The sequence below is a fragment of the Leptonychotes weddellii genome, chromosome 9 (assembly GCF_054177405.1).
Source record: "Leptonychotes weddellii isolate Sample4059 chromosome 9, ASM5417740v2, whole genome shotgun sequence".
Taxonomy (NCBI): Eukaryota; Metazoa; Chordata; class Mammalia; order Carnivora; family Phocidae; genus Leptonychotes; species Leptonychotes weddellii.
The window spans coordinates 9708487-9728624 of NC_138377.1; the positions used below are offsets into that span (position 1 = coordinate 9708487).

The 20138-nt window shown below is 55.1% G+C and overlaps 1 protein-coding gene across 2 annotated transcripts in view; it reads left to right on the top strand.

The window, feature by feature from the left end:
* ITPK1 (inositol-tetrakisphosphate 1-kinase) overlaps positions 1 to 20138 on the top strand; it is a 165570-nt gene that overhangs the window by 117071 nt on the left and 28361 nt on the right. For both annotated transcript variants that reach the window (XM_081830026.1, XM_081830028.1), the window contains one exon: positions 2780 to 2897. In XM_081830026.1, coding sequence (XP_081686152.1) covers positions 2780 to 2897 — 118 coding nt within the window. The remainder of the gene's footprint in view (positions 1 to 2779; positions 2898 to 20138) is intronic.

A 20138-nucleotide genomic window follows, 5' to 3' on the forward strand; every position in this document is an offset into this window, starting at 1 on the left:
TCCTTCCAGAAGGAAGGCAGCAAGCGTTCTCTGTCATGCCTCCAGCAGGTGGCTGTCCATCTAGTTCTAAAACAGCCCCCATGTGTGGCCCCGAAGCCTGCCTCCGTAATCACCAGTCCTCTGTTTTTCCAGTTTAGGCTTTTAAGTCACAGATGAGGGAACTGACGCCCAGAGAAGCCAAGTGGCCTGCCCAGGGTGACCCTGGAAGGTGGTAACAGTGGGAGCCTGGGTTTCTTGAGTCCTGGGCCCTCATTTTCCCTCTGTACCAGGTTGCTTCCTGGCATGTTGGGGTAGGGGAGGAACAGGGGGTGTGGGGACAGTTCAGTGCTTTCAGGTCATAACCCAGAACATGAATTCATTGGCCAGGATTATAGATCCAGTAGGGCAAAGCCTAGAAAACTTTCATTTATTCGTGTGTCTTTAGTACTCTGCACGATGCCCTGAGCACTGTGAATGATGTGTAGTTTGTTGTGTGGATGACCTTTTAACATGAAGACAGTAATATGATTTCGTATGTATGCAGGAATCTTGGTGTCTCATGAATGACCTACTCTTGAGGCAGTGTAGACCTGGGTCAAAGGAACAGTGTTGACAGGGGATAGTTGCTGATGGGGAGCCTGCCATGGAGAGATGTAGGCACTTACACGAGGCTGAGGCTGGAGAGAGTAGAGCTGGGCATGGCCCCTGGCGTGAAGGCAGTTCTGGATAAACCTTCCTTAAAGACACTTCTCAGCTTGTCTTCACGGCTCCGGTGGGTGACAAACGTGGACTCGCCCACATCAGCTGCCAGGCTTGTTCTGTATAAGCAGGGAAGTGGGCCAGGAACTGAGCTGACTTGCTGATGGCTGCCTCTCTCGGGAGGAGGAGGAAGGTGGCTTCTCTTCTGTGTTTATATCTATAGGATGGGTGTGCAGGGAGAGGGGCCAAGAGCGTGTTGGCCCCACAGAGTTCATGGGTGTGAGGATGGGAAGAAGGGCTCCCCATGGGCATGTACTGGCCACCCATTAGGGACAGAGAAGTTTTTTTAAACATTCAAAGAAAAAGATACAAATGAGCCCATAACCAGATACTCTGGTATGAAACACAAGGGGGGAGCAGATTTCACAGGAGGAGGAGATATAAATCTCTGGCTTTGTGTTGAGAGCTCTTAAAAATGATTACTAGGAACCAAAATAGGTTCACTGAAAAAAAGAGTAATTCCAAATGGCACTTTCTTTTTTGTTGATAAGGCTGATTTGAAAAGAAGCATTGTGGCTTTTTTCTTGGCCTTTGCTGACCTTGCAGACTGATCTTGTAGACTGGGTGGGCAGGGGGATGGATTAAGCTGGTGTATTCATTCCCTGGGGTGGTCTTGACAAAGCACCACAAACTGGGTGGCTTAAAACAACAGGGATTTTTTTTCCTCTCACAGTTAAGGAGGCTAGACGTCTGAAGTCAAGGTGTCTGCAGGGTTGGTTCCTTCTGGAGGCACCGAGAGAGAATCTGTCCCATGCTGCTCTCCTGCCTTCTGGAGGTGGCCAGTGGTCCTTGGCAGGCATGACATTAATCACTGTCTCTGTCTTCAGATGGCCTTCTCCCTGTGTGTCTCTGTCCAGATTTCCCCCATCTTAAAAGACACCAGTCAGTGGATTAGGGTCCATCCTAATCCCGTGTGGGCTCATTTTAGTTTGCTTCCATCTGTAAAGACACTATTTCCAAATAAGGTCACACTCACAAGCACCAGGGCTTAGGGCTTGAACAGATCTGTTGAGGACACAATTCAGTTCACAATAACAACAGCTGGTTGTCTGAGCCCCTCTCTTGTTACTCCAGCATTCCATATTTTTGTTCTTAGAATCAGTGTTCGGGGGCCAGGCGGATGGTCCCATTTACTGCATCTGCCTGCTGAGCTGCTCTGGCCCACTGATGTGGCTTGGGCTCCCGTAGTCACAGAGGTGCCAAGTGGCAGGGCCGGGATCCTTGTGTTCCTTTCCTGGAGACATTTTGCCCAGTCTCTCGTTGAATTTTGTTAGAGACGGTAGTTTCTCGTTCCTCATGTGCCTTAGCGTTATTTCCCCAAGGAGATCCTAACTTCCTTAAAGGCTGATTTGGTCACAGCCCTGCTTGCATGTTCGCAGTCTACCCTGTGGGAGGTGAAGAAGCATGTTGCAGGGGTACCTCAGGGCTGGTTTCTCATCCTGCCTTCTACCCTCCCTCTCCTGAATCCCAGCATTGGTTCCGCTCTCGCTGGCCCTGCCCCAGAATCCTTATCCGTGCAGGGTGCTGGGCCACTCTCCTCGAGTGTCATCCATACGGGCAGCAGGCTGGTTTCAGTCGAGGCTCTATCTGGGGGCCAAACAAGCTGACCGGAACCTGCTTGCGCTCCTTTTGTCAGCTCTGTTTTCTCACTCTGGCCTCCCTTTCTCAGTTTTAGCTTTGTCAGGTTTCTCCTTCAGATCTCAGGGTGACTGCTGCCAGCTGCCCAGGCCCCTCAATGTGGGAGAGAATGGTCTTGTCCCAGCATCCCTGGCAAGAGCTCTGAGCCTGCGTCTGATTGGACCGACTCGGGTCACGTGCCCTCTTCTGGAGCCAGTGGCCAGGGTGGAAGGTGCTGATTGGTCTAACCGGCGTCACGTGATCCTCCCCAGACTGTGAAGCCCCAGTCCGAAGTCAGGGTTGGTGGGGGGAGGGAGGGGAGGGGCATGGATGCCGTGAGGGTGCGTGGGATGGAATCTTGCGGAAACCTCGTTTCTGCCTCAGCCTCCCGCCTCCAACCGGAAGAGGTGTGTTTTCCTTTCAGGAATATATCGATGCGCACCCTGAGACCATTGTCCTGGACCCCCTTCCTGCCATCAGGACCCTGCTCGACCGCTCCAAGTCCTATGAGCTCATCCGGAAGATCGAGGCCTACATGAAAGGTACGGACACACGTGGCTTGGCCCCCATGGCAGGTGGCCCACCTCTACAGGGACAGGGTGGTCATTGCATGGGGGGGAAGGGGGAGGACGGGGTGTCTGATCTTTTTTAAACCCTTTGGGGCAGGAAGGGGTTGAATTCCCCGGGGGCACACATTTTGGGGAGGGCCTTTTTCTCTCCTCCTCTGCCCAGTGCTCTTTGGGAGACAGAGCGTCTGCAAGCACTTCAAGACGGTTTTGTTTTGTTGTCTTGAGCCCACAGAGTGATGAAGTGTCCCGACAACACAGCGGTTCGAGAGCAGGAGAGTGTGTAGAATAGCGGAGCAGTGGGCAGGGAAGGGGAGTTACGTAACTGGGCAAGGGAGACAAACAGAGATTGAAGGGCCTTTAATCAAACACATGGAGATGTGTAACGTAGCGGCTGGACCTCGTGGGGTACGCTCTGTTCCCGAGGGCGGGAGCCTCCCGCTTAGCTGCAGGCGCTTTTCCAGCCAGCAACATCCCCTTGTCTCTGAGGACTCTTTCTCCCCACCTTCCTGGGCCGGGCCGCTCCAGAGGAGTTGGACTGCCTTCCCAAGGTGTTTGTTTATGTGAGAAGGGCTTTTTGGGAAAGATTCATGTTAACAGTAACCTAGTTCTCTTTGCCTGGCCCAGGCGTGTCCCTGCTGAGAGTTGTTTAATTCTGAGGAGAAGTGCTTTGCCTGTGTCCTGGGGCCGTGTGAAGATCCACCTAAGGAGCGGGAGAGGCAGCCCCCACTCCTGCCGTCCAGACCATGAGTGTGGCCTACCCTGGCCCTTGACCTGGGGGGTGCTTGGCCTGCCCTTGTTTTGTGTGGTGGTGGTGTTTCGCGTGGGATGGGAAGAGTTTGGCTCGCCAGACCAGAGGCAGCCTGTTTGCAAGGTTAAGCCTTCTCCTTGCCTTCTCTCTTCCGGTGCCCATAGAAGTGGGTGTCCTCCCTGTTTTGCAGACAGTAGGGGAGACTGAGAGGCTAGCAGATGGGCCGACATCGCACAGCCTGTGCGTAACAGAGGCAGCATCCCACCGGGTCTCCCCGACTTGGGCTGTCAGCTCGTAGCCCCTAAGCTTAACTTACGTGTCCGCGGCCAGAGGGCCCTGCATCTAGTAAGCACCTGGCGGCATGGACCTTGGCCAGGAGAGTTGGCGATTCCTTGCTTCTCTAAGGAACATACCCTGTGGAAGAGCTGGGTGTTGGACCTGGCTGTCCTGGAAGGGGTCTCGAGGCCTGTTTCTGAGGGTGCCTGGCGTTCAGCAGGTGGCATGAAGCGTGACCTTCCTGGGTGGCCCCCAGACGGCAGGCCTTTTCAGCATGCCAGCATCCTTTCCCCCTTGGGCCTGGAATGGTCAGTGATGATGTCAACTTCCCTTCCCTTTGCATTCCTTCCCTGGGTCCGACTAGAACCTTCAGATGAGAAGGAAGATCTCTGTAGGGATGTTCTGGCTAAACTTTGGTTCTGGAAAGGAAATCCGCCCCTTCCCAGGAGTTGTGTGCATTGGACACCAACTGTGTGTGACGGGACAGGAGATGAATCCGATCCTGATGAGAAGGGCCGAGTCGTGGGAGGAGTTGCAGGTCAGCAGCCATGTCTCGTGGTCCTCAAGTCCACAAGAAGAGTGATACGTACTGATGGGGTCAGGGAGGATACCGCTGGGAGAGTTTTTTCAGAGCAAAGAGTGCAGGCTTTGCGGGGAGACAGACTGAGGTCGTATCTGAATCTGGGCTCTTGCTGCCATGTAGCCTTGGCCAAGTCCCTTGACCTAGCTTTGCCTGTTCTCTGTTCAGATGTTGACAATAAGTGGTTTGTCCACCGGGCCTGTGGTTGAGATAACTGGGATGACATCTGATGAGCACTTAGCAAGGATCCTGGCTCATGATGTCCCCTGGGAATGGCAGCTGCTGGCACATCTCCCATTATGATGGAAGGGACTGATCTTGGGGTCTCTCTCAGTTTTCATGGGTAGAGAATCAGGGTTGCGGTCAAGGAGGAGCGGGGGCCTGGAGTGTGAGTGTGCACAGTCGGGGAGTGGGGGACCGGTGACGGGTCGGACTGCAGTGTGCACAGGAAATAGGACTGTCCCTGGTGGGCAAGACTGCGGGTGGCAGCCTGGGCCTCCCAGACAGGACAGTGGCATGAGCAAAGTGGGACATGGCTGTGGCGTGGGGTGCTTGTGCATGCCTCACAGACCGTTGGGTCAGTGTGGGGGACTTGGAATGCCTTGTGCAGTTGGGCACTTCCACCCACTGAAGGAGTGTGAGCTGGTGAGTGAGGACATGAGCATACATTTTAGATCAGTGCAGACATGGCCTGGAGACAGGTTCTAATGGCCATTACCTATATTCTGTTGTAAGGGTCACCCACACTGAGCCACACGTGTGAGGGGCTGGTGACCGACCCCAGTGGGGAGAGAATCAGCCTCCACTCTGCTGGGTTCAAGAAACCTCAAACTCAGGTGTCCTCAGCTCAGGAGTTGCCTGCAGGATGGGGATGGGGGGTGGGGAAGCCCCCTCCATGCTGGGCAGGAACGTGTTGACTGTAGAACCCTAATGGCAGGCTTGGGCCTAGGCCAGCAGGAATTGTTCTGTGGGTGGGCCGTGACTGCTGCGCCCTGGATTTTCCTTATCGTGCACACCGAGCTGGGCTGGTATTCTTCCAGGAGGGTGGGCAGAAGCTGGGATTTCCTGGAGCCTTTTCCTGACCCCCTCCCCACCCCCACAGCTGTTCTTATGGGAGCAGTGCTGGCTCTCACCTTCCAGCCTCCCAGAGCCGGGGCTGCTCCTCCCTGAAGATGCAGAGAACCTTCTCTGGGAGGCACATCCCCACATCCCCAGCACTCCTCCGCCCCACTCCTGCTATTCCTGGAGGCAGCCCTGTTAAGCATGCTGTAAATGGCCATAATTACCCTGTAAGTTCCCCAGACAATTAGAGCAGTCCAAGTGACACTGCTTTTGCGTTGAAGGAAGGGGCTTGCTGGAGACCTCAGGGTGTCACTGTCTTTCATGCCAAGGGGGCTCTGCCTGCCTCAAGAGAGCCTAGGCAGCTGCTGTGGGGATGTGCCCAGGGCTCCCTGCTCTGTGGTGGGGGTGGGGGTCTTCCAGGAATAGCAGCGGAGCATTTGGAGCAGGGGTGCACGCTGTCTCCATGCAGAGCATCAGCTATGGAAACAGGTGAGGGCTGCTGCCTGGAGCCCCCAGCTCCCCATCTGAGTACCTCGGCACCATCTTGGTTCCATGCTCCCAACGTTCATCCTTTTCTGGTTCAGAGCCTGGAGGGAGGCAGGATTCTTTCTCCGCCTCAGGGACCCCCCACTCAAGTTGCTGTAGCAACAGAGACCTGAAATAACAGTGGCTTAAATGAGATAGAACCTCATTTCTCTCAGAAAAGCCCAGAGGAAGGACCCAGACTTCTTCCAGTTGATCATTCTGTGATGTGAGCCTCCTGGTCCACGGTGGTGCTGCTAAAACTCCAGCCATCACATCCAGGGTCTAGACATAAGGGTCAGGAGGAGCTGAGGAAAAGGAAGCAAGGGGAGGTAGCCCTAGTTATCTTTTAAGGAAAAACTCTGAAAGCCACAACATGGTGCTCTGTCCACACATCATTGGCCAGGACCGAGTCCCATACTGAGCTGTAAGGGAGTTGGGAAATGTGGACTCTATTCTGGGCAGCCATGTGCCCAGCTAAAATTTGGGAGCTTTTTCACTGGAAGAAAGGGGAGAATGAGTTTCGAGGGAGAGCTAGTTGTCTGCCGTCTCACCTTCTGAGAAGTGGGTTGCTACCTGGGGAATCCATGGGTGAATGACTCTTGGAATGACCGTTCCTCCTCCAGCTGGCTGGGGGCTGTGGCCTCAGCCTGTGACTTTAGCAGTAAGTTCCTTCCACAGAGCAGCTCAAAGCAGCGTGAGGTCACTAGGCTTGCAGAGTGACCCCCCCCAGAGCATTCTGGGCCACAGGGTTCTCTAATAGATGACTGTTTCTGGGCGGGGCCGCACCCACACCCCTTAGCCAGAGGCACAGATGGCACTGAACCTGGATCCAGTGTAAACCAAGGGCAGGAACCTCCCAGAAATGGAACATTGCCTGGTACAGCTGGTACGGTCTTGGGGTGGGGGCAGGGGAGGCTGGGTCAACAAGTCGTGATTGCCGAGCACGCATCTGCAGGCCTTTTCTCTCCCTGCCACCTGCTTTGCTGTACAGGGCCAAGATTTTGAGATGGAAGCCCCGAAACAAAGGCCTGGCTCTGCCACCCCAGGCTGAGCGATTCTGGGCAAGGTTGTAGCTGGCTCCTGAACTGGCCAAGAGTTCAAGAGAAACTGTACTGTGGCTGGAGGACACAGGCTGGTCTTCTTCGCCCGGGGGGTAGGGGTGGGCAGTGGCTGATGGAGGGCATCAGGCCACAGGACAGAGGGCTCAAGAGACCCTTCAGAGCCGATGACAGAGGTGGGTGACAGGTGCTCTGGAGGTGACAGATAGCCATTGGGACACCAGGCCTCCCTGGGGAGGGAAGTACACACCACGGATGGGAGCATTTCTGCCTGTGGTTTTATGGGAATTTAATTAGGGCTCATCTTGGAGGCTGCTGGGAAGCCGGATTGAAAAACGGAGTAATCTAGACAGCAAGTGAAGAGAAAGGAACATTCCTCAGAGCCTGGAGGACTAATTCCCCACAGAGCCTCCATCGGGCAAGGACTGTGGGGTGGGAGGGCTGTGGTGGAGCTGGGGGGTAGTGGTTGTCCATCTTTGGTGCATGGCACAGGCCTGTGGGCGGGAAAGGAGAGGCCGGGAGGGGGTTTGGAGTCAAGGCTTGGGCCGCAGACCTGCCTGAGTCCCCTGCGTCGTGTGGCCTGAGCAGGTCACTCTCCTGTCTGAGCTTGCTTTGTCAGCACGCAGGTGGGCCCCGGGGGAGCACCTACTGCATGCCAGGCACTGTTGGGAGCACAGTACACGTGTGAGCTGATTTCTTCCGCACCGTGACCCGTGAGAAAGGTTCCACACTGAAGTGCACGAGCTTGTCCCTTGAGGCCGCAGAGCTACTTAGGGGGCAGAGCTGGGATTTGAACCCAGCGCTGTCCGTCTGTGCTCTTAGCTGGTGGGGTGTCCTGCCTCCACCCCCACCGTCCCTGACAGCAGGGACCGAGTGAGGCCGAAGCCCGAAGCCCGGATGGTTGTAGAGCAGGGCTCTGCTGCCTGGGGGCAAGTGTGCCCGCTCATGGCACTCTGGGGTGCCCTCTGGTGTTCAGGAGGTGACACTGACCACGGAAGGTCCCTGGGGGTCCGCACCGCAGAGAATCAGCAGCTCTGCTGCTAGTGTCGCGGAGTCCCTGCCCCCTGGAGTTACTGAGGAAACGGGAATCCTGTCTGCTCCGTTTGAGAGCGGCCGTACAGGGTCGTGGACAAGAACAGGCCTTGGTGCTGACAGACCTGGGCTCAGCGCCCCTCGTTTGGCCTGGGCGGTCACCGGGCCTCTCTGAGTAGTCGGCTCATCTGTCCCCGGGGGGTTGCCATCACCTCCGTGGGGGGCGGTGTATAGCAGGTCTGGCCCTGTTCGTGGCAGTGGGTGTGGCCCAGGATTCAGTGTCACAGGTGGTTAGGTCCCTCTCCTTGGTCCTGCTGGGTGCCCGGGTTCTAGGTGGGAGGCGTGTGGCAGAAGCTGGGAGTGGGTAGCAGGGCCTGGAGTCGTGGAGGACAAGGAGGACAAGAGTGAATGCACCCCGAGGACTGTTGCTCCCAAGGCAGCCAGCTTCCAGCCTGATTTTGTGCAGGAGGCCAGAGTTTTGGATCAGCCTGCCAAGAAAATGCTTCATATCTATCGAGTGGGCTTCTAGGGAGGCCTCGTGGTGCCTGCCTGCCTGTGTCTCCTTTGAGTGTCAGCCAGCCCAACCCACCGTGCTGAGGCCAAGGGGACAGGGCGTCAGGCCAGGCCCAGACCAACTCCTAGAGCAGGTGGCCTTGCGAGCAGCACAGCCTCTACAAGCTGTGATGGGGATGGGGACTTTGGGTGGGTGCTCAGCTCCCAGGTAGAGACCCTGTGTTCGGATGGAGGCGGGGGGCGGGGGCTGGGCTGCAGAGCAGGATGGTGGGTTGAGGACCATCTGGGGGCCAGGCTGAGGTAGGCACGTTCCCAGCATCAGGGGGCATCTGGGCCTGAACCCCGGCTCTGCCCTGGTGAACCTCCCTTTTGTGTCACCTGCCAAGAGGAGCTAGATGCCCTTCCGCGGGGAGCTGTGGGGATTATACTCAGGACCAGGCCTGGCCCTGGGTGAGCAGCCCCACCTCTCCTTGCGGTGAATCCTCCTAGCACAGCTGTGCTCCTCCCCCGTTTCAAACCAGAAAGTGGCGCTTGAGAGAGGTGAAGGTTTCAGAGCTGCCAAGTCTTCACGTCAAGCTCTGAGCTGACTCCAAAATTGAGCCTCCTTTCTATACCAGATGCGTTTTGCCGCAAATTCTCCGAATCCCACCCATCTTCGTGCCCTCTGCTGACCCTGGGTGGGGTCTGCTCCTGTCCCTGACTCCAGGTCAGAGGCCATACCCGCTGCATGGGCCTGGGGCCAGGGCTCCCCCTGCTGCTGTGCAGACACCCTGTCCTGTAGGGACTCTGCGTCTCTCTCTTCTCCACCCACCTCCCTACCCGCTCATCCTCAGCCCTCAGAGGTCCCCTTCTGAGGTGAGGCTCTGCGTTGCCCTCCCAGGGACCAACGAATCCTGAGAGTGTTTGGCCCTGCTGGTCAGACTCACAGTAGAGACTGAAGAGCCCAGAGCACAGGGATGCCGTCCCATAGGCTCCCATCTGCTCACTGCCGGTCCCGTCACCTGACCCCCACAGGCCTAGGCCTGCTCATTCTCTTTCAGCCAGAGAGCTGGTTCCTTGGCATCTCTCCACTCTGGCCTCCCTGGGGTGGGAGATGATGGTACCTTGGGGAACGAGCAGACCCCAGCCTGCTCTTCAGCAGTTGCCATCCTGACATACTACTGCATTCCAGAAGGCTGAGGGCGGCGCCCAGAGGGCAGTAGCCCCTCTTCCTTGGAGACGCAGACTCAGCTTTTGCCTTGGAGTTCTCAGGGTGCAGGCCTCCTAGGGCTGAGGCCCACAGACTAGTCCTGCCAGGTCAGAGATAGGGAGATGCAGTGACTCCCTCCAGGGGGAGGGTGCAAGTGTCCCCTTGCTCCTCCTCGTTTCCTAGAGTTATGCTGGAAGCCAGCGTCCCAAAGCTGGGATGTTCTGACAGAGCGACAGCAGGCTGGCGCCCAGCTCCCCACCCCCACCTTGCCTTCATGCTGCCATGGCATGCCCGATAGGGACGCCCCCTCCATGTTGGTGCTGACCCTTTCTCTTTGGCAGTCCTCTGCCAAATTCCTCACTTCCTTGGCCACGGCCCAGGACACAGGACTGGAGGCTCCAGGGAGAGATTGAGGGAATGAAGTGAGCTCTCATGGTAACTGGTTGCAGCCTCCCTCCTCCCCCCCCTCCCAAGGAGACTCAGGTCCATCCTTGGAAAGAACTTTCCTGTTTGCACTCAGAGCTTCTCACTGGGCCTTCCAAGAGCAAGACAGGAGCAGCTCCTCCATCCACAGGTGCCTCCCTCTAGCTCCATCTAGCTCAGTGTCTCTGCACGAGGTACCAGGCTCCTTGCTCGTCTGCTGGCCCACAGACCCTGCTGGGAAGCCCTGTTTCCTCCTGACCCGCAGACTCACCCCTCCACCCCTCCTGAGTGACCCCACCAGGCTCTGATGGCTCCTCCAGGCCAGTCCTTTCTTCCCTGCAAATAATGCAGGGCTGCTCCTGGGTCAGTTGGTGAGTCAGACAATGTTTCTCTTGAGACCCTACCTCTCTTTTCCGGAGTTTCTTTTCTCTTGCTGTGATGACCAATGCCTCCAGACTTGAGACTCCCAGGAGCCTGTCCCCCACTTCCCCCGTCACACTCAGAGTCTCCCAGGTCCCATGTAAGAAATCTCAATGGCTCTTCTCTGGGACAGAGAAAACATACTTGTTGGTCAGGTTGATCAGAAAGTGTCAGACACTAGGCATTTACACTTCAGTGTGAATTTAAGGCCCACTTAGTGTCTTTCCAGCTGAAAGAGATCTTGAGCTCTCAGTGCCTCCGAAGCTTCTCTGTATCTTTAAAGATGAGGAGAGGAGCCCAGAGAGGCGGTAGGACTGACCCAGTACCCCTCGATGCCTTCTGATTCTCAGTTCAGTGCTCTTTCCACAGGACCCGCACCTCTGCAGCAATCTTCCCAGAAGCATTACAAGTCACACTGCCTGGGTTCAGGTGCTGTCCTGACCCCTCACTGCGTGTATTTAGGCTAGTTATTTAACTGTAGGGGGGATAGTGATAGTAGCACTTTCCTCATACGGTGGTTGTAAGGATTAAACGTGGTTGTGCATTTAAGGTATAAATATTCTGAAGATGGTAATTTTCCCAGGTGACCCTGCATTGTGTGTTTCAGACCACACCCTGAGTGTCGTGACCCTACCAGTCTTGGGTTCCTGCACTTGTTTAGTGCTGGATTTGTGCTGGCCTCCTGGATTGTGGACCTCGTGATCCCCATGAGACTACGCCCCTCGAGGGCAGTGCTCCCCTCCCCGTCCATCCTCCCTGAACACCCAGCCCCACATTTGTAAATGCATCGTCTGGGTTTATTTCCCCAAATGAGAATCTTCAGGGTGACCCCTCATGTAGCACATGCAGGACTTTTGTCCTATCCTTAGTGGCTTTTTCATCTCAATTATAGTTTAATAGTAAAGTTCCTGTTCTACAGTTTTTAGAAACTTATAGTTACTAAAGTTACTGTAGTTGCTTATTTTTGCGTAATTTTAGATTGACCAAAAAAGTTGGAAAAATTCGTCCACAGAGTTCCCTTACACCCTTCCCACGGCTGCATCTTGAGGTAATGTTTCCCGTGACCATGATACAGTTCTCCGAACCAGAGAATTCACATCAGCAGCAGTACTATCATTAACAATGTCCCCAGCTTCCCCATTGTGACCCTTCTTCTGGTTGTCCTCCTCTGTGGCCTCCTCGCATCCAGGACAGGGCTTCAGGCTGTTTCTCTCTCATGACCATGACACTTTGGAAGGGCCCTGCCTCAGTTTGGGCTTCTGGGATGTTCCCCAGTGTTCCTGGATTAGTTTGGCATTACGCATTTTGGGCAGGAACGCCACACCAGCAATGCTTTTCCCTCCTTTGCACGTCCTGTGTCTCAGGAGGGCATGACCTGGATATGGGTTCTATCTGGTTAACCAGTCATTTGGTTGGAAGGCTGTCCCGTTTCTCCATTGTTCATTTCTATTTTTCTCTTTGTAATTGGCAATTATCTTTTAAGGCAATCCTTTGCAGGTACGCTGTTTCTCATCATACTTTTGCCTGGTGTTTTAGCATCCAGTGATGGTTCTTGATAACAAGAGTTGCTACGGTGGTATTTGCCAAATGGTCATTGTATTGAATTTTAAAAAAGTAAGCGTGCCCCTCTTCAAACCTGGACTTTTGCAGACGTCCTTAGGAGGGCAGTTCGCTGTGCCCTACCATCATCTCATTTGTAAGTAAAGGGAAAGGCAAAGATGAGAGTTAAGAAGGAAAAAGAAAGGGGGATTGTGTTGGAGAATGTTCTCTGCTGCAGAACTTCTCAGAGCCTTTAGCATGCTAATGTGAATCTTGAGTCTTCTAGAGGGTGCTGAATTTTATCCCTGATGGGAAGACACACTGGTAGTTTATATCCCACTAATAAGGGGAAAAGTGCTAATTAAATTGTGATACACCATCAATGATGAGACACATCTCAACCTCAGAGATGGAAAATGAAAAATCACATGTCTTAGAATCAATGGAATATGGCAGTATTTGACTTTTTCCACCTTATCGGTCATAGGTCCTCTGCTTCCTCTTGGTAGAGCTTCTGGTGAGAGGCTTGCTCCACCCAACACACTTTAGGAATTCCCAGACTGGGTGCTGCTCACCTCCTACTGTGCACAGATCTGACCTTGTCCCAGAGGCAGCTGCTTTTAGCAGTGTGGAATCCATCTTTCTAGATGTACATGTACGTGTACATATACATACATGTACAAATATGTATTTATGTACTTAAAAAAAATAGAAACAGGATCATATTACATGTGTTCTCATAAAACTTGTCTTTTCCCTAACTTAGTATCTGTCTTGCCTTTTTTCCATGGCCCATAAAAGAAGCGGGAGAGAGGTATGCTTGGCTCTTTTTGGTGGCAACAAAATATTTCAGCACGTGATTGAAAGAGTCATAGTTCACTCGATTATACTGAGCTCATAAGGTCATTCCGGTTTAATTGTTTTTGTAAGCTGGGTTGTAGTAAGCATAGATCTTTGCATATTTCTGTAAAATTAATCCCTAGAAGTGGAATTTCTCAGAGATTTTTATAAACATTTCTCACATGGGCAGGTACTGCTGGCTTGTTCTTTAGAAAGCTTGAGCAAATTTCACTCCTCTGTGCCCATCTGCCAGGGAAATGACACCTATCTTAATTTGCATGTCTTCCGTCCTCGGCCAAATGGAGTATCTCTTCATGCGCTTATTGGCCCTTTGCATTTCTTCTGTGTATGAATCTCTTCCTGTCATTTGCCCCTTTTTCTATTGGATTGTTGGTCTTTTTCTTGTTGATTGGTTAGAGCCCCTTTTGGATTAAGGAAGTGGTCTCCTTGTTTAAAATACGGGCCGTTTCATCGATGGAAGGCTCCATCTTTGCATTAGGGCCAAGCTGATGTTTTCTGTTCTGCTTTTAGAATATGTCCTGACAGAGAGCACTTTAAATGTTACTTTTGAACCCTCTTGAAAACAAAAGAGACTTTGGCTGCATTTTGGGAGTTGGAGCTGAGCAGGGTCAGTGAGGGCCTGCCTTGGTCCGGCAGGGGCCGCACATCACTGGACACAGCTACCCTGGAGTTAATCCCCGTCGCCAGCAGCCGTTTTCATCAGCTGGAACCGGGCTCAGGAATGTCCGTGTTGCTGCCCGGGCCCGTGTCTGGCTCCTCTGTTCCTGGCCTTTTGGAGCGACCCGAGAGCAAACGGTGCTCTGGGCCCTGGAGAGGAGACAGGTCATTAGCTCAGTCCGATGGGAGGAAACAGTCATCCAGCCAACCGGGGCAGCGTCAGACCAGGAAATGTCTGAATTGTGGCCTTTCTTTCCCTCTGTCCCTGCCCACAAGCAACCCCCTGCCTCAAATTCGGGCTGATTCCACATCTTCCAGTGTTGTGTCCCCCCACTTCCACCCCAGCAGCTCCCCTGTAGCCAGAGAGCATGAGGGTCAAGGTCCTGGCAGGGCGGTGGCAGTTGCAGCAAGGCCATCGGGCCCCTTGGAGCCTCCAGGAGGCAGGGTAGGGGCTGCAGCCACTGGTGAAATGTGCCCTCCACCCTCTGTCTCTGAGAACAAGCTGAAGTCAGGGACCCCTGTCAGAGCTGCGGCACCCCGCCCCCCGCCTTTGGAGAAGAGCGTTTTCACTGTGTGGCCTCAGAGGGCTCTGACCATGGCCGGGAACACCGTCAGGCCTGCGAACATTTCGTCTCTGTCATGTTTTCTCGGCCCGTTGCTGACGTCGCTGTTTCTCCGGCCCTGCTGGGGACCGGCAGCTCAGATCTGACCTTGTGTTCTGAGCCCGAGGATGCTGCCTCGGGGCCATGCATGCTGCCGAGAGTAGAGTGGTGGCCCTCTGGGGGATGGCCTGGATGGTGGCTGCTGATCTGCTTTAAGAGTCCCAGTTCTGTCCCGGTGGACAGATGGACAAGAAGGCTCCATGTCCTTTAGTGCTTGGTGTCAAGAGCACTATCTCTGGGCAGGAAAATGCAAGCTTGTCACTCTTCCGCGTCCACTCTCTTTTCTTCCTGTGCCCCCGGGGGCCTTGTTGGGCCACGCAGAGCAGTGCTGGACTCACTAAGGTGACCGACTTTTTAACATGGTAGACCTTCAAATAACGACGCCGGTCATGGTGGTCGAGGGCATGGTGGAGTCTGCTGTGTAGCACCTACTACGTACCAGTTTCTGTTGTGTTTTGTATCTTAACTCGTTCGATGCTGGCAGCAGCTCCATGGACAGGACTGAGGACTGTTCTCATCCCCATTTTAGAGACCAGGAGACTAAGGCACAGAGAAGTGAAGGAACTTTCTCGAGGTCACACGTACCCAGGCAGCCTGGAGTGTCTAGCCACACCGTGTTGGGGAAGCACAGGCAGCTTGATGCCTCTTGTCTCCTGGTGTCTGCGATGGGAGTGAGAACCTTCTCCAGCTCCCTCTGGGCCCAGAGTCCTTCAGTGGGAGTGAGGTTTCACCTCACAGGCTGTCGTGAGGCAGTTCAGCCTCGTGGTGAGGGCATGGCTGTGGAACCAGGTGGCCTGTGTGGAAGCCCGCTCTCCCACCCACAGGCTTTTGGCCTGGAGGACAGAGCTTAACCTCCCAGGGCCTCGGTGTCCTTCCATGCACAGTGGAGGGGACGGTAGTAATCCACCCATTCTAGAAGATTCTAGCAATGAGTTGAGACCGGCAGGTGTTGGCGGTGCTCCTGGCATAGGGCTGTGTGTGCGTGCCCGGGTCCACCTCTTCGTGGAAGGAGCCATGTTGTCAGCCTGCACGGCTTTCCACAGAGCGTAGCCCATGCAGGCCTGCTGTGTTCTCAGCTCTAGGACGGGCCCTGTGTGTACCGAGGTGAGCAAGGCGGTCCCCCAGTCCCGTCAGGGGCAATTGGGTGCCAGTGGGGCATGAGCCCAGAGTTGGGAGCTTGTTTGAGAGACTGAGTGAAGCCTGTTTTGTCCAGAGTTTGGGAGTGGGGTGTGGTGGGATGTATTGGCAGGGCCTCCACCTGCCAAGCTTTCCCTCACCCCTGCCTCACCCTCTGCTCTGTGTGAGCAGTCTGGAGACAGCGTGAGGCCCATCCACTCTTAGGAAGTACCACTTCTCCTCTCACTTCCCCTCCCTCCCTCCCATCCCCTCCCGTCCCCTCCCCTGCCCTCCTCTCCCCTCCCCTCCTCTCCCCTCAGGGGCATTCTGGGGAGGAATACCATCCAGGCCTGGCCCTGTGCCCATTGGCCTCCGGTTCCTGCCTGGTTTGTGTGGTCAGGAACCTGGGTAGAAGGAGCCCTGGCTGGCCTTCCCTCACACCCACTGGCTCTTTGAGGTGTCAGGCCCTTCTTTCCCTCAGCTGCTCTGGGTGAACTGCACAGATGAGTGGCACCCAGTCCTACCTGGGGAGGGCTTGCCCCGGGCTGCCTTTCAGGAACCTGGTTTCCTGTGAGCCTCTCCCTGTCAGCCTTGATTGCCCCCTGGCTCCACTTGAGCTCCTCAGTGCCTGAGCCGTATGAGTGGGGCCCTCCTTCCTCTCTCATCCCAGAGGGGGTGCCTGAAAAGAGCACCTGTGTCCTATGCTTAGGAGTCATGAGACAGTCCTAGCTCCTGAGGAGCCCCTAGCCCCATCGTAGGTTCAAAATGGGCCCCCAGGCTGTTGGCTGGACCTCCGTGAGTAAGGGGAGCAGACCCCACTTTGACCAGTGATCGCAGCGAAGCCGTATCTCATACTTCTCATTGCATACCGCACATGGTCCCAGCATGGTGACTCACGGTGGCTTATTCAGTCCTCACAGTGGTCCTGTGTGTGGTCACTGCTGGTGTTATCCCCATCTTGCAGATATGGAAACTGAGTCATGGAGAAGTGGCCCAGGATGAGACCGTGGACTTGGGATTGGAACCCAGGCACTTGGTCCACGACTGCCTATACCCGTAGCCTCCAGGGAGTCGTGAGGGTGAGGAGCTGCTTCTCCTGGGGCCGACCTGAAGCCCCGGCAGATTCCCAGGTGGTTTCCACGAGTCAGGCTCCCCGGTCCCCACATCCCCAGGGCACGCTGGCTTTGAGCGCTGCAATGGTCTTAAACAAAACAAAACATACTATTTTAGTTTAATCTCATCTGAGGCTGTGAATGGGTCTGAAGATAACGATGATGTCACTGCTGTCCAATTGTTTCCACCCCTTTGAAGCCCAACACAAATCCCCCCAACAAATCCAAGGGGCCCTTGGGCTGCAGGGAGAAGTGAGTCACCTGCCGTAAATGGAATGCAGAATGAACTATGGAAGTAGGTGTTCAGGGACAGAGGGGACAGAGCAAGGGACGGTTCATAGGTACAACTGGAGGGAGTCGGCAACAAGGAAGAATAGATTCTGACTCACTGGCGGAGGGGGGCGGGGTGGTTGGAGACCTAGGCAGTGAGGCTGTCCTGTGAGAGGACTCGCCCAGGAGAGCAAGGAGGTGAGGACCGAGCACTGCTGTGGGGAGGGCACGCGCAGGTTGCTAAGACAGTGCTGGAGCCCTTCCTGGCCGGGCCAGGTGGACGGGACATTATGCTCTGGACAGCGGGAGCAGGGTGTCAGGCCGAGGGTGGGGAATGTCCTCCGCAGGCGCAGGCCCAGGCCCGGCTCCAGATCAGAAACCAGTTCCCACTTCCATTTCCTCTCATCCGCGGGCCTGTCTTCTGGGCCCTTCCAGGTGTCCTGGCTCGGGCCTGAGGCGGCTTTCCCACCCCCACATGCCCATGACTGGACGGTTCCACATTACAGGGTGGCTGCCATCATCATGAGCCAAAGAGCCATTTGGGTTCCCTTCACAGCTGCTGTCAGGCTGAAACTTGATTTACCCAGAACGCTCGGAACATCTTTCCCTGTCTGGGACTCAGGAGCACGTGGCCCCTGGCCCCTAACAGCTTAATGGCAGAGGGAAGGTGACTTTGGACAGTCTGACGCTACATGAGTCATGAACACTGGCTCTGCAGGCTGGCAGGCCAGGCTCTCAGGGCTTTACCCGTTCCAGCGCGACGCCGGTCTTCAGGGCCGTGCCAGACCAGCGCCACGTGGCGGCTGGTCGGGGAGTTGCGGGCCACCCCCTTTCCCTGTGTTGGCCTGAGCTCCCCCTTCTCTGTTGTTTCCAGTGCTCACAGCTCACTTGTATTCTGTCTCCCAGCTCATCCCACACGCACGCGCTTGCCAGAGAGGCGTTTCTTACTGCCGCCTGCCGCCTCTGGGCAGTGCCGGACTGGGGGGGTCCGGATCCCGACCGCAAGGAGCATACTGCCTGCTGGCTGAGTCAGAACCCAAACATGTGGAAGTTTAACAGGGTCTGAGAGAGGAGCGGTCAGACAAGGTAGCAGGGCAGGAGAGAGAGGGTGCTGCAACAAGCACGACTGCCGGTGGAAGGTTCTGGGTGGGGTGCTGCTAGGAGGCGGCGGCGGCGCAAGACCCCTTGTTCTGGAGAGCTTAGAGGTTGTTGCCGAGTGGTAGGAGGAGGGGCGTTCCCAGATTTGGGGCGGGGGGGCGGGGGGGATGGTGAGACCTCCGTGTGGAGCCAGGGTTTGGCTGGGAGGGATCTTGGGTTCTGTATTCCGGGAGGAGTTGGGAGGCGCATAGTTTGCTGGAGCTGCAGCAAAGCACCACAGACCTGGCTTAACAACCGACATTTACTGCTGGTAAGTGTTCAAGGTTCTGGAGGCTGGAAGTCCAGGATCAAGGTGTCCGCAGGGCTGGTTTCTTCGGAGGCCTGTCTCCTCGGCTTGCAGATGGCTGCCGTGTCCCTGGGTCCTTACGTGCTCTTCCCTCTGTCCGTGTCTGGGTCCTAATCTCTTCTCAGAAGGACACCGGTCAGATTGTATCAGGGCCTGCCCCTCGGACCTCATTTTAACCTAATCACCTATTTAAAGGCTCTGTCTCCAGATACAGTCACATCCTAAGGAATTGGGGGTTGGGGCTTCAGCATGTGAATTTGGGGGGAACACAGTCCAGCCCGGAACAGGAAGTTAAGCAGGGTCAGGTTGCAGAAGCCTGGAAGGGCTTTGGACTTTGACTTGAGTCAGCCATGGACAATTCTTTTTTTTTTTTATTTTTTTTATTTTTAAAGATTTTTATTTATTTATTTGACAGAGAGAGAGATAGCGAGAGCAGGAACACAAGCAGGGGGAGTGGGAGAGGGAGAAGCAGGCTTCCTGCCGAGCAGGGAGCCCGATGTGGGACTCGATCCCAGGACCCTGGGATCATGACCTGAGCCGAAGGCAGATGCTTAACGACTGAGCCACCCAGGCGCCCAGCCATGGACAATTCTTGAGCTGAGAGTGGCCTCACTATGTAGGTGGGTGCTTTAGAAAGATGACCCAGGATCTAATACCGGTGTGTGGTTTGGATTAATTGGTGAATAAGGTGGGCAAGGCACCAGAAATCCATGGTTTGTGGGTAGAGCGGATGTGGTGGGAAGAAGATGGTTATGGGGTGAGGCTACCAAGAAGGAGGTTCCTGGATTCCCAGACTCCAGCAGCATGTAGTCAGGCAGCTGGGAGAAGCCCCAGTGCTGGGCCACAGCATTTGTTCGGTCGGTGTCCCAGGAGGACTGGCTGAGGCTGCTGCAGCTGCCCAAATCCTGGGGCAGAGCTCCTGGTGGGCAGGTGGGTATTGGAGCCTCCCCTCCCAGAGGGATGGGGCTTGCAGAGGTGCCCTGAGGAGGCAGGAGGGTAGTATGTCCGCAGAAACAGGGCTAACTCTGGTTCTCAAGTGTTTCCAAATGCCCTTCATGCATATGGCCTCACCAAGTCTCCTTAATAGCTCTGGGAGGTGGGCAGCATTGCTGTCCCGTTTTACAGGTGAGAGAAAGAATCAGAGAGGATCAGTGGCCTGGCATGGTTGCAGGAACTGGGCTGGCTCTCGGCTGCAGAGTTGATGCTCATTATCGCTACCGCGTTTTGCTTTCTGGGCTGCCATTTGTGGTGGCTGCCACCTCCAGGCAGTCTTCCATGACTCCCCTGGCCCTGGGTGTCATGGTGGACATGTTTGGGGTATGTATTTGGCAGTTGACCAGCCTCTCCTTCCCCAACACACCCCACTACACTTGGTGATCTGGGATTTAGCTGTATCAGCCAGTTTATTTCTTGTTAAATAAAAAAGGTCTGATGGAACTGTTAAAAAGTATGAACGTATATTCTGTATTTAAGGGTCATTTCGTGACTTAAAATATGTTTTCTGAATGTGCGGGCAGGGGGACAGCCCTGTGAGGTAGATAGTGTTGTCCTCATTTTCCAGTGAGGACACTGAGGCAGAGAGGTGAGGTTACTTGGCCAGAGCCACACAGCTCGCATGAGGTGGGGCTGGGATTCAAACCCAGGTAGCCTGTGTCCCCTGCAGACCCTCCAGGGGCACCCAGTCGAGGCAGAGGCTGCCACATCCTCAGCCACCAAGACACGGTGAG